Raw genomic sequence first — 14,144 nt, forward strand, 5'->3', positions numbered from 1 at the left:
GAGAGCTCTTTGTCGATGTTGAAGAGTTCCTTGCTGTTGTGGGCGTTGTTGTCCAGTCGTTTCTTGAATGCTGTTTTCTTGGTGGTGTGGATCAGTTGGTGGTGTTTTCAAATGGCGAGCTTGAGGGTGGTCATGTTGTCTGGTGTCGGGTCTCTACGCCAGGCTTTCTCGAGGGCTCGGCAGTTCTTCTTGGAGCTCTTGAGTTCATCGGTGAACCAGGGTGCTTTCTTGCTGCCGCGTCTGCTGGGAGGGGTCCTCAGTGGGGCGAGGTCGTCTGCGCAGTTGCTGATCCACCTCGTGAGGTTGTTGGCGGCTTGGTTGGGGTTCGCTGAGCTGGCGGGAGGGTTCTGGCTCAGGGATGCGGCGAGCTGGTCGGCTGCGATCTTGTTCCAGCTTCTGCGTGGAACCTGTTGCTGGTGGTGGTGGTGGTGGATCGTGTTCCTTCTGAAGCTGAAGTGGACGCAGCTGTGGTCCGTCCAGTGAAGTCCGGTGGCGTGGCTGAAGGAGATGTCCTTGCTGGAGGAGAAGACGGGGTCAAGCGTGTGGCGGCGTAGTGGGTAGGGGTGGTCACCAGCTGCTTGAGTCCGAGGTTGGCGAGATTGTCCAGCAGGGTGGTGGTGTTGCGGTCGTTGTTGTTCTCCAGGTGGAAGTTGAGGTCCCCGAGGAGGATGTAGTCAGCGGAGGGGAGGGCGTGCGGGCTGATGAAGTCGGCGATGTCTTCGCTGAATTGTGTGCGTGGTCCCGGGGGTCTGTAGATGAGGGTGCCTCTGAGGGTGGTCTTGGGGTCGGTGTGGATCTGGAAGTGAAGGTGTTCGGCGGCTGTGAGGGTGTCGTTGGTGTTGGTTGTGATGCGGATGGTGTTCTTGTGGACGATGGCGATGCCTCCTTCCGTCTGGTTGACGCGGTCCCTCCGGGTGATCTTGTATCCGTCCGGGATGGCGATGGCGGGCGCTGAGGAGGCGTTCATCTATGACACTTCCATAGTCATGGAGAATAGAATTTTCAATAATGGGAGGTCTTCCTTCAGATAATAGAGAGGGTGGGAAATTACTTTTGGAGGTGTCTTTGGAGGAGGAGAACTTTGAGGTCCGTTTTGAAGGCCTGGGAAGAGGTGGTGGTCCGGAGCTGTACAATTCTCAGAAGCTCTGAGTAGAATTGTTAGGAGAGCCCCTGCTAATGTTGCTACTAAACTGCAAGACTGTGGCAACAAGTGGTATGTAAAGACACAAGTAACCATGTATATGCATCCTTTTTTGTTAAAATAAATAAATATTGTAATAATTTTAAGGAGGGTTTGAAAAGGGGGGGTTACATTTAAGTGGGCGGAGCTTAAACTCTAGATTTCGCGTGTAACAAAGTTAAAGGTCTTATCTAAGAGGTATTGCTCAGTTTGTCTTCTTATTAAATTAGGGGGCTACATGCCCCAGATAGCACAGGAAAAACTCTAGACTGCAACCGCTCGATCACGCTGTGGATTTGGGAAATTTGAGAGCCCTGCAATCACGAGAACTAATCACACTTTAGAGTACTGTGGATATTCTGCAAAGAAACCTCCGTTCTCACGCTTTATAAGATCTATTAATCACCATCTCTAAAAACTACTAATTCGGCTGTAGGCGCAGTTAGCTTCTAAAAATGGATGCTTTTTTATGCTCACTAGGTAGTTCATCACGCCAGCAAGCTTTTAATTCACCTGTCCCATTTCTACGCCTTCGTTTGTGGTTCTACGCAGGTTCCTGGTTGGTCAATATGGTTAGGACTCTGCGGCCCCTAATTGGTGAGTTTCTGTGTCGTGAACTCTCTTCGCTCGCCTAGGATTGGTGTACTGTCTGAGGCCGGTTTTGATTGGGTAGACTTTGCGGGTCGTTGACAGGTTGTCCGGTTCCCGAATGTTTCTGCTGCTTCCGCGCGGTTAGCTGCCAGCCCTTCCCGGGCTCCCTCCCCTTACCCCGGGCAGAAATGTCGGCGCTGGCCGCCGGGTTCCTAGTGCTGCTGTTGGCGGTTCTGAGCGCGCTGCTTATTGGACGGTGAGGAAGGGGCGTGGTCTGAAAAGGACTAGAGATGGGACAGTATGGATTTGCAGGAAGAAATCATGTGATACTTAATGATAGGGTTTGTGATTCAGGGAGAGTGATTGTTCGCCCGGGGGAAGTGATAGTATAAAGGACCATAAATGTTTCGTCTGTAGTGTGCTCTGTCAGGATGCATCGTTCTACAACTGCATTTTTCCTATGTGCACTGTAAATTTGTTAGGGTGATTAAAACTTTTGTAAGACTTGGGTTGACAGTGCAGCTATCGGTTCACCTACTGTTATCAGTTCTTTAAAATAAACATAGCGTGGGCTTTGACTCCACCCAAACCAGTATTCCTCTTTCGTTGTATGCTTGTGTTGGTTTGATGTATTATTCCGCCCACTAGAGTGCTTGCGTTACCCTGCATGAGGGACCATTTTATTATTATTATTATTATTCTGAGTTTTGTATAGCGCCTGGTTACCAGTAGGCATCACAGCGCTTATCAGAACATAACACTACTAAAAGAATCCAGGGATTAAGCGGAGAACAAAAAGGTTTTTAAAAGTTTACTGAACCTGAGAAGGCTGGCTTCCGCGCGCAGTTGTAGGGGCAATGAGTTCCACAAGGAGGCCACATTTATTGAAAACCTTCTGCCACCAGTTCTTGCCTTTTTCACCCTGCCAACCTGAAGGAGATGTTGGTGGTCGGAGCGAAGAGAGCGAGAGGCCTTGTAGGGCTGGACCATCTCCTCCAGAATATTTTACATCTCATATCCCTAATCATCACGCTTTACAATCATTTATAAGGAAATCAATAGTTGTTTTATTGTTGTTTTTCATTGCTGCAGGCTTTAAAATGCTTGTCAGACCTATTGGCTTTGCCAGTGCTTGTTTTAATGGCATTTTACTTGATGAACATTTGGAGACATATGGTGAGAACTTTATTTGTCGGATTTAAATCTGTGTGATGTTCAGTCTTTGTGGAAGTCACAGGTGCGTGTATTCTCTTAAATACAGTTTCAGGCTAATGATAGTCCTATTGGATTTTTACCTACGCTAATATTTCTGGGGGTTAACAGAGCAATTTAAGGGAATTGACCATGTGGGGGGAGAAAGAAGCTACATTTGAAGGTATGTTAGCTTTATCATGTATACATGTGCAATCCAATGTAAAAGTACTGTACTCATGACATGCAAATTATGTACAAGCTTTGTTACTTACTGCCTTATCAGTTAGAGCACATTTCCCTTTAGTGACGGACAGTTTTACATAAGATACCAGAGACGCGAAAATGTCTGGGGGGCAAAAAAAGATACAGCTGATACATTCAGATATTGATGCAGGCCTGGCTCCAGGATTATGAATCCTGCAGGGGAACATAAAGATGTGAGGGTGTGTGCCGTCCATTAACACATGCAAACACAACAGGTGATGGACCGAATGTGGATCAATGTCACACACTCAACCCAGTCCAAAGATCTGGGCCCAAATCCATCGTTTTTTTGCACTCCACACCACCCTGGGTTAGACAATGGCGATATGCAAATCAGCTCTGACCCTGTGCCCCATGGGAACAGTCCAGTCCGAACTACAAAAGCCATGTCCTTCCCAGAACGGAATCAAGCATCCGAGGACCGGACCGGTTTCGAGGTAACACCTCTCATCAGCCCGGCTAGCTTGACTCCAGTGGTGTGGAGTGCCTGGGACCCACGTCTGGGCATCCCCAGCGCACTTAGGGCGGAATATGCAAACACAACAGGTGATGGACCGAATGTGGATCAATGTCACACACTCAACCCAGTCCAAAGATCTGGGCCCAAATCCATCGTTTTTTTGCACTCCACACCACCCTGGGTTAGACAATGGCGATATGCAAATCAGCTCTGACCCTGTGCCCCATGGAAACAGGCCAGTCCGAACTACAAAAGCCATGTCCTTCCCAGAACGGAATCAAGCATCCGAGGACCGGACCGGTTTCGAGGTAACACCTCTCATCAGCCCGGCTAGCTTGACTCCAGTGGTGTGGAGTGCCTGGGACCCACGTCTGGGCATCCCCAGCGCACTTAGGGCGGAATATGCAAACACAACAGGTGATGGACCGAATGTGGATCAATGTCATACACTCAACCCAGTCCAAAGATCTGGGCCCAAATCCATCGTTTTTTTGCACTCCACACCACCCTGGGTTAGACAATGGCGATATGCAAATCAGCTCTGACCCTGTGCCCCATGGGAACAGTCCAGTCCGAACTACAAAAGCCATGTCCTTCCCAGAACGGAATCAAGCATCCGAGGACCGGACCGGTTTCGAGGTAACACCTCTCATCAGCCCGGCTAGCTTGACGATGGATTTGGGCCCAGATCTTCGGACTGGGGTGAGTGTGTGACATTGATCCACATTCGGTCCATCACCTGTTGTGTTTGCAATTTCCGTCCATTAACACATGCACGGGAGCCAGGTTCACAAAGTTGTTGGTGGGGCCCAGGCCATAAGACCTCATTTTTGATATTGGACAGCAGAGTCTGTTTGGGATCACAGTAAGGCCCAGTCACTCCCAAGAAAAGTGTCCCACATCCCAGAATCTTTATTATTGTTTTTGTAGTTTTATGTAGGGTGATCTCGGCTCAAAGACATTTGAGCGATTTACATGATTCCAGTTACATTGCACACGTTAGAATTCATTCTTATTTTAGGTAGGGAGATTAAAGATTTTCCCAAAATCACATTATGTTGAGCTGACACCAGAACTCCAACATACTTAGTAGTAGGAAGGTATACCTTTACTAATAATCCAAAAGTGACAGCTTTCCTGCCCTAAAAGTGGTGTCCTTATTAACTAGGACTTCCAGTCTCTTGGGGTCCTGCCTCGGCACGTAGGGGGTTGTGTGTCCCGGGGGTGTGGGATCATGTAGGGGCGGGTCTATTTGGGATGTCTTAGCGAACCAGAACCCATGGAGCCCCTTCGACCGAGATCCGATGTAGAGATGTGCGTCTCTTTTTGAGGTGCTTAGAATACATATAAAGGTGCTCTTAAGGACCTTGTACAGGAGCCGGTCTACAGAAAGATTACCTTATCAATATGAAGAGATGCAGCCCCCTCATCAAAAAGACCCTGTTGCCAGGTGTGTGACCTGGCATCATTGGCATTAGTTTCCCCTATATTTTTGCCTTTGCCTTCAGTGTTGTTGCTGTGTGTTGGACTTCGATTTTGCTGGTCTAAATGCTTTGGGCACTTTGCCAAAGTGCAAGTGCTCTCTGTAAATTGTTGTTATGGTTTAGTGATTCCATGATTGGCTATTTGATATACTAGTCAGTCCCTAGTACAATGCACTTTGTGTGCCCAGGGCCTGTAATTCAAATGCTGCTAGTAGGCCGTCAGCACTGATTGTGTCACCCTCATAAGCAGCCTGTAAATGTAACTCAGACCTGCCACTACAGTGTCTGTGCGCAGTTTGGTAATGCCATGGCAACCAGGCAAGTGCACTCATTTGCCAGCCCTAACCTTCCCTTTTCTTACATGTGAGTCACCCATAAGATGGGCCAAGGTACCCCTGTGGTCAGGGGGCAGTGTGTGTGAAAGGTAGGACATGCCCTGATGTGTGTGGCATGTCCTGATAGTGAAAGGCTGGCTATTTCGTTTTTCACTATTGCAAGGCTATCTGTCCCATAGAATAGAATGGGGAGTTTGCTCATAAAATCTTATGAGCATTAGTGCACATGGAAACAAGATAGGATAATAAAGGTTTGATATGCCTGAACTCAGCACGTTAAGATGCATCTTTTAATGAGGGTGATTTTTACATTCTGGGTTTGAAAATACCACTTTTAGAAAGTAGGTATTTTCTTGCCTAACCATCCAGTGTGTCTCTGCTAAGTTGTGTATTGACTGTCTGGCTTTGGAGTAACAGGGCCTGGGGATGTGCATTCTGTTCAGATATCCACTTGGTGGGGTGGGAGGGGTGGATGAGGTGTGCCCTGCCTTTCCAGGGTGAGTCAGGGCAGGGCTGAATAGACAGAGTAGGGGGAGGAGATTTCTTTCACACCTGAATGGGCTTGGTCTGCCAAGGACAATACTGTCTCCACCTCCTGCCAGGAAGCTGCACCAGAGAGGACAGAAGTGGTTTTGGCTGGGCAAAGAGCTTCTGTTTTTTTCAGAGAACAAAGGATTTTGTATTATAACAAGCATTGGAAATGCAATAGGTCTCGCATTAGGAAAGTTTGAGCGATTGGTATTGTAAATGACACTTTTTTTATTTATGTGTTGGTTTTGAAAATAGCAAAATTAATAGCTTTGTCAGTTACAATGTCAATAGTTTTAACTTTCGCAAATGTGACACCTATAGCATTTGTAATGCAATGTGTGTTGTATTTACGTGACTTAGATGTATTGATATTACAAATAACAATGGCTTATAATTTTGTAAATAATTAATACTTAAATAAAATGTATTGTAATTTATAATGGCAATAGCTTAAACGTTTGTAAATAACTTTTGTGAAGATTATGTTCAGTGTATTTTATTGTGACGAAAATTCAAGAACATTGTATTTGCACCTACACACACACACACACACACATATAGATGTGGTGGTGGTGGATCTAGGGGATATGGTGGTGGTGGATGTGGTGGTGGATGTGGTGGTGGTGGTGATGGTGGATGTGGTGGTGATGGGGTGGATGTGGGGGTGGTGGTGGATGTGGTGGTGGATGTGGTGGTGGATGTGGTGGATGTGGTGGTGGATGTGGTGGTGGTGGTGGATGTGGTGAAAGTGGTGGTGGATGTGGTGGATGTGGTGGTGGATGTGGTGGTAGAAGTGATGGTGGATGTGGTGGTGGATGCGGTGGTGGATGCGGTGGTGGATGAGGTGGTGGATGTGGGGGTGGTGGTGGATGTGGTGGTGGTGGATGCGGTGGTGGTGGTGGATGCGGTGGTGGTGGATGTGGTGGTGGTGGATTAGGTGGTGGTGGTGCATGCGGTGGTGGTGGAAGTGGTGGTGGATGTGGTGGTGGATGTGGTGGTGGATGTGGTGGTGGATGTGGTGGTGGTGGATGTGGTGGTGGTGGGTGTGGTGGATGTGGTGGAGTGCGGCTGAGGGAACAGACGGCGATTTGGTGATGTGCACGCGCATTTTAGGTCAATGCGCTTGCGCATTGACCTAAAAGCCACGGGCACAGCACCAAATCGCCCAGTTAGTTAAAGTTTGTTTAAAGCCCTATAGTCTCGCTTCTCTATCAATGCGCATGCACATTGATAGGTCACGAGACCTAAAAATCATTGAACGACATTTAGCAACTATATAGGCAATGACAAACAGCAACACAGAACCTCCTTAAAAGCTTTACTGACTTCTATTGTTTATAGACATCCGTCTCAGGCAGACCACGGTTAGAAAAACAAATCCACTACAGTGTTAAAAAACCTGTTGTAGAAAAAACATTAACAACTTTTGACATATGTATGTAATACCGTCAACCTCCTGGCGAATTTCATATTGTAATATTTGTGACAGTTATAAGATGCCTTGGGGTATTTCATGGCTTCATTTGAATTTCCAGTGTCTACATGGTACTAACTAAAGAGTGCTTTGAAGTCATAAGATGAAACCAGCGCTAAATAAAACAAGAGTCAATACACAAATACAGAAGTAATGGCATGGAGCGGGGTAAGGATGCATCCATTACATGTTGGGTATACAGCTTGGCACTGATTCAGAATCTCAGCTTTCACATAGCCACAATTTGAAGCAAACTTAGCCACTGATTCTTTTTCATAAAACACAAAAAGAAAGTTATATAATTCGCCATTAAAGGATAAAAGTGCAAAATGAGAAATTCTAGCTCCCACTTTTCTAAACACAGGAATCCCTCTTGATTGGGCCTAATGTTTGCTGCAATTCATATGCAAGGATACTAAAATGAGTTGTCCCTCTGTAACCAAGTTAGTGATTGGCAAAAATAAGATTCAAGAGACTATCAAAGACTTACAGTTATTTTTTCGTCACACACACGTTTTCGAGAGAGCATGGGACGATTTTGGGACGATTTTGGCTCTACTGGAAATGTCAGTGGAAACTGAGAAAAAAAATGTCTACCATTTCAACATTTTTCAGATTTGGGGAAGATTTCAGCACGTTCACCCATAGCTAGATGATTCAAGATATTTGTTCCAGATTGGACTTGGTTTGAATAAGGCACTGTTTACACAACGTTTTCTGTGTTTTGAAGTGTTTGTAAATGTAACCTTTTAGTGCACACGAAAAGTTTAAAAATAAATTAACATTCAAATATCGAGCCACGTGGAGCAAGTGTGAAACGAAAAAATCCTTTTGTCAGGCCCTTGACAGAAACTGCATGGATGGAGCTCTTTGAAATGAAAGTCTCCTGCAGTTAAGTCAACTCCTCAATGTATCCCATTCACACAAGACCAGAAATGACACTTTCACTGCGTGAAAATCAAAAGCAGCGTGGCCCCATTAGCGCTGCTTTCTTGAAAAGATATACACACAATTAAAAATATGTACGGCGAGAGAACAAAGCACAACAGCATTCCCAATAAGCCAAGCTTTTTTGCACAAATCGACCTTTGTTGCCAAACATCTGAGGCATAGACGGCGGAAACCAAAACAAGAGAGACTTTTTAATGAACTGCTAAGCAGTTTTTTTTTAACAAAAGGCAGGGCGGGAGACTGCTCGGCTAGGATTCCCACACCCCAGCATGTATGGATTATGTCTTCTCATCTTGGGTAATGGAGACGCTTAGCAGTGGCACACAATCCTCCGCGCGGATCAGGTTCCATTTAAACAACGAGCAGCACATGAAAAGGGGATAGAGAGGGCCACCTGCAGGCAAGCTGCGCACGTAAAGCCACTTCGGAAAACGCACAGAGCACACAGTAAACATTCTCATAAACATTCATGCTGATGGGAGGTAATGGCTACCAGGTCCCGCTCGGGCCATGTCTAAGTCTTTTGCAAACTCTATGCACAGTTCTCAGATACCAGCTTTGTCTTTGCTATGTGCTCTCAAAATGTGATTGGTCACCATTCAGAAAAAACCTCACTCATTTCACTTGAGTTTTACACAATATTTGTAGAGTAGTATACAACCGCCTCGAAGGCAAATTACAAGAATTAATCAACGTCGTAATAGAAAATCTCTAAGTATATTTCAGATACTGGTCAAATGCACCTTGACCTCGGAGCGCACATGATGCTTTGTGTAGCGAGAGATCACATTTAAGAAAAGTTGAGGTCAGTCCACACTGGTGGCGTTTCTTACCCGATGTGATGGGTGCTAGGCGATCACAGTCTGAGAAGGGGGGGGGGAGGAGAAATGCGACACGGCGGGCAGGGGAGGGGGCGGAGCGGGTAAAAAAAAAACAAGACGGAGGGAAGGCAGAGAAGGGGAGGGGGGAGGAGAAATGCGACACGGCGGGCAGGGGAGGGGGCGGAGCGGGGAGAGGGTGTGAAAGCAGCAGGGGCCTGGAGTGCGGCTGAGGGAACAGACTGCGATTTGGTGATGTGCACGCGCATTTTAGGTCAATGCGCTTGCGCATTGACCTAAAAGCCACGGGCACAGCACCAAATCGCCGAGTTAGTTAAAGTTTGTTTAAAGCCCTATAGTCTCGCTTCTCTATCAATGCGCATGCGCATTGATAGGTCACGAGACCTAAAAAGAGGGACCCAGACTCCAGACTTTTAGATTACTTCTGGGTATCAAGAGGAACCTATACCAAGGAGAAGAGCTGGAGAAACTGAGGAGAAGTACTGTCCATTTGCTGTGTGCTGTCTGGGGTTGGCCTGCAGTGTCTGCTTCTTCCAAGGAAAGGAAAAGGACTTTGCTGTGTGCTGTGTCCCCTGCTTGAGGAAGGTCTCCAAGGGCTTGAAGCAGAGCTTGCCTCCTGTTCTGAAGTCTCGGGGACACAAAGACTCCCCCCCGCCCCCCAGCTTCCCTGAACTTCTTTGCTGGGAGTTGGGACTTTCCAAGAGGTGCCTGTAGCTGTTCTGGGCATCTGGAGGTTGTTCTAGCTGTTGGAAGAGGAAAAGTAACGCAACGACTCGAAGCATGACGCTTCCGTACCTGTTTCCGACGCATCGCCCAAAAAACAATGTAGCACCTGCCAGCGGCTCGAAAAATCTCTGCACGCTGCATCGAGTGCACCGATTTCCGAAGACCCATTCTGACGCAAGCCCTGCTGTGCCGCTGCAAGAACCCACGCATTGTACCGGATCATCACGCATCGCACCAAGGTGCCAGATCTGTTGCATTGTTGGGAGGCGCAGTAAGAAACCTACGCATCACCTCCCCATGCAGTAAGAAACCGACTCATTACCTCCTTTCCTGTAAGGAACCAACGCTTCACCTCCCCTGGGCAGTTGTAAGGGACTGACACATCACCTCGCTGATGAGACAGAACGAATCCTTATTGCGGTTAAGTTTGATCTTAAGATCACTATCGTTGACAAGCAGTTTATCTTGGAAGAAGAGGTCTGAATTTATGCACCCTAGCAGGTCAAACTGTTGACTGCCCGTGTTGAATCATTATCTTTTTACAAAACCTTGACTATCACCATCCAGTTCCTTGTCTTCAAACTGGGAGTATGTTTCCTTGTAGAAGTGAACTTCTGAAAGCTGCATGTCAAGGGCATCACTACTGTAATTTAGAATACTCTCCATGTAGGCATACATGTTATCTCTCTGCGTGATGGGGCGATCGCCGAGAGTGATGTCCACCTGATTAAACATTGTTGTGATGGGGTAAGCGATCGTTGCTACTTGAACAGCTGCTGCTATGTTGGTACAGCCAGCTTTTATGATTTTATATACAGTATGCAGCAGAGTGTTGTTGAGATCCAAATACATATTTGTGGATCCTGACACAAATATCTCTTATCAGCGCCAATGACGTCAAAGCAGCTAGAGGCGACACTTCCATTAAAAAACTGCTTTTGATGCTGGCGTGCGTGGGTTTTAGAGTAAACAAGTCTAAAACAGATTTGGTGCATTCGCTCGATGTGCAATGCACAAAGGCTATGGTTCAGGTTACGCGCTCTTTAAAAAATATTTACTTTAGAGGCTGTTCTCTTCTTCAAATCTGTCTTCCTTCTAGGGGTTCTTCTTTTGTGAGCCTTTTCAGAAGAGTATCTTTTCTTTTTTTTAATAGGGATTTGGCGGCCCCCTGCTCTTTGAAGACCGCCACTTCCTTTTAGCACTTGTGCGTGGCTTGTACACAAGCCCGCTCCATCTTGGGGTTGCTTGTTCATGCGCTTGGCGACAACAGACGTCACAGAACCAACCACAAGGCAAGGACTTCTTCAGGGCTGTACTCAATGTGTGAAGATCCTTAAATCCGGTTGCATTTCCGTCCCGAATGGGATTTAATAGGGTACAATGTTAGACACACAGTTAAGACTACACATTGGGCAAAGTTTGCGCGTTATAAATTATGTTTCATTCATTCATTCATTCATACTGTGAAAAGAAGGGATTCTGTCCGGACACAAGGTATTGATACGGGACTAAGCGTGAGCGGAAAATCCGTTCCGCTCGCGGATTTCGCAGATTTTCGGTCAATCCGCAAATTTACCGAAAATCCGCGAATCCGCGAGCGGCGGATTTGGGGGGCAAAAGTTCAAGCCTTCAAGCTTGAAGTTGTAACTATTTTAGGATGGCGCCGGCAAGCTGCCAGAGCCATCCTAAAATAGTTACTAAGTTAGCTTCAGTAAACTTCAACAGGAAGCACTAATAGATAAAATAAAGCTGGTGCTCGAGCACCTGCTTTATTTTATCTATTAGTGCTTCCTGATGAAGCTAATTTAGTAACTATTTTAGGATGGCGCTGGCAGCTTGCCGGCGCCATCCTAAAATAGTTATAGGATGATGGATGAGATGGGCAGCTCACTCAAGGGACCCCTGCGCCCTTCGGGGCGATTGCATAGTAACACACACATGGTCGCTGGAACTAGTTGAAGCTCAAATTCAGTGACTCATTCATCAGCCCAAAAACAATCGTGAGCGTCGTCGAGGCTGGGCAGGTGTGCCTTCTTCCCAAATCTACAGTCGAAAATCAGCTGTGATGCTGGATAGAGGCCTTTGCATCGCCCCATTTAAAAAAAAGTCCGCAAAATCCGCAAATTCGCGGATTTTGCGGATCCGCGAAAACGCAAATCTGCAAATTCGTGGATCCGCGAAATCCGCCCATGCTTATACTGGACCTTTGCCTCTGTGATGAACAGAGCTCCTTCTGGCGTGTATGCTGGAGACCCTTGCCTGACTAAACTTGCACTATTACTGAATCTACATTTTAGGGACTCCTCATTGGGAAGCACATCTAGGATACATATACACACGTTCTGAACTCACGCAGGGAGCTAGCCAGCACCCAACTGTTAAATGTCTTGGGTCATCCCCTCCATTTGACAAATGCCTGTCTGTAAGCACCGTTAACCTTCCTTTTCAGAAACTTTTCAACCCTATACACCTTGTGGGGATCGTCCAGTACCTTTTGTAACTCCTATTTGTAAAGGACGCCCGGCACCATTTCCCCATCATAGTCCTTTAACCTGTAAATATATCAACCCTCTTTAAGCTTCACACTTTCCACTATAAATATGTAGTCGGTAAAAGTCTGCTGTTACCCCTTCGTAAACACCTCTTTCAGCTTTGAAAACCTAATATGATCATCCTTTTAAGAAAAAAAAGGTTTCTTCACCCTTGTAGCGAAGTGGCTCCTGAACACTGTTCTCCAGACCATTAACAAATTACTTGGCTTTACCTCTACATGCAATGTTTTGATGGTTCTGTGATAACTGGCATTATAAACATCTATAAAAGCCTGTAGAACGGCGACGTATTTGTATGTGTTGTCGGCGTGAAATATTTCCATATCTTACGTTTTAAAGTACTGTTAAAACATTCTACAACATCTGCTTTAACCTCCGTGTTCGTTTCAAAATGATGAATAGTGCTGCTTTAATAATTTTTTGAAACTATTTGTTTAAGAATTCTTTTCGGTTTGTTGTTTTTGAGGGGTTCGACCTTTCTCAAAGATGGTTTGAAAAACCTCTGTGACGCCAGTTTCACTTTGATTGTTTTGCACTTCTGCAAAGGTGTACTTGAACAATACATCTATGACTGTTAAAATATATCGAGCTCCGTTATGTTTTGCTAAATCTTGAAGACTGATTATTTTCGATTGCCATTGACAATCTATTTGCCCATAAAAGATGGTCCGCCTCCTCTTAAAACAACCCCTAGCTGGTTTGTGGAGTTTGTGGAATACACCTCCTCCCTAGATAACCAAGCCTTCACCAGGGTTCTATTTACTGGGTCATTTATGACTAAATGGCTTTGGTGCTTCCAAAGCTTCCAACCCCTCTTGTACCATAATAAAGCGTTCTTAACCTTGCCCCCGACATATTATCATCTGCTAGAGCCCATGAAATGAAAGACGCATGTTTTGTGTACGGATATTTTATTAAATTTAAAGAATATTAGCAAAACAGAGCATACTTTACATTATTATGGTACAGGTCAAATTGGCATTGCCAATTTTTGCAGATATACACTCATTGGCTCTAGAGGACCTTCCAGCTCAGGCATCACATACGTAACCAAGGCGTCACACATAGACAGCTTCCTCAGTGACATTCTGGTGTTGTTCTAAATAACCATGTAACATTAAATATTAATGTCATTTTTTTAAAACAGTCTTCTCTGGTCTAAAGACCCAATTCCTCTATTTTTAAAATACATATTACACATATGCCTTTCTACCAGTCTTTCTATCATCTTTCTATCAAAATACGTTTACAACCCCGGCATACCACTAAGATTTGAGCATGGTTTGCCAGGGTATCTGACCTCTTTGAGTGCCGATGACAAGATCTTAATCATATCAGGATGGACATATTTCTTTTCCTTGGACAAACCATACACCACAGTTTATACATCTTGTACAGGTCTAACAATCTACATATATGCCAGATTGTTCCTGATCTTTATGAGTTGCACAGGCACTCCTGAGCCGCCTGCTGAGGAGCCTTAATTTTATGTCCGCAACAAAGGCTGTAATAGTCACATTTGACACAGGTGTGTACAACAGCCACTGAAAAATCTTAACAGAC

General features: G+C 45.7%; 1 protein-coding gene across 1 annotated transcript in view; it reads left to right on the plus strand.

Annotated features, from left to right (window-relative positions):
• Positions 1–1,853: 1,853 nt before the first annotated feature.
• The window catches only part of BLTP2 (bridge-like lipid transfer protein family member 2), a 604,102-nt gene continuing 591,811 nt past the window's right edge, over positions 1,854–14,144 (plus strand). The window contains exon 1 of the mRNA XM_086955158.1: positions 1,854–2,027. Within this exon, the coding sequence (XP_086811284.1) occupies positions 1,960–2,027 (68 nt within the window). The 5' untranslated portion in view covers positions 1,854–1,959. The remainder of the gene's footprint in view (positions 2,028–14,144) is intronic.

Source organism: Lissotriton vulgaris, chromosome 2_1 (genome assembly GCF_964263255.1).
Source record: "Lissotriton vulgaris chromosome 2_1, aLisVul1.2, whole genome shotgun sequence".
In the NCBI taxonomy this organism is placed as follows: Eukaryota; Metazoa; Chordata; class Amphibia; order Caudata; family Salamandridae; genus Lissotriton; species Lissotriton vulgaris.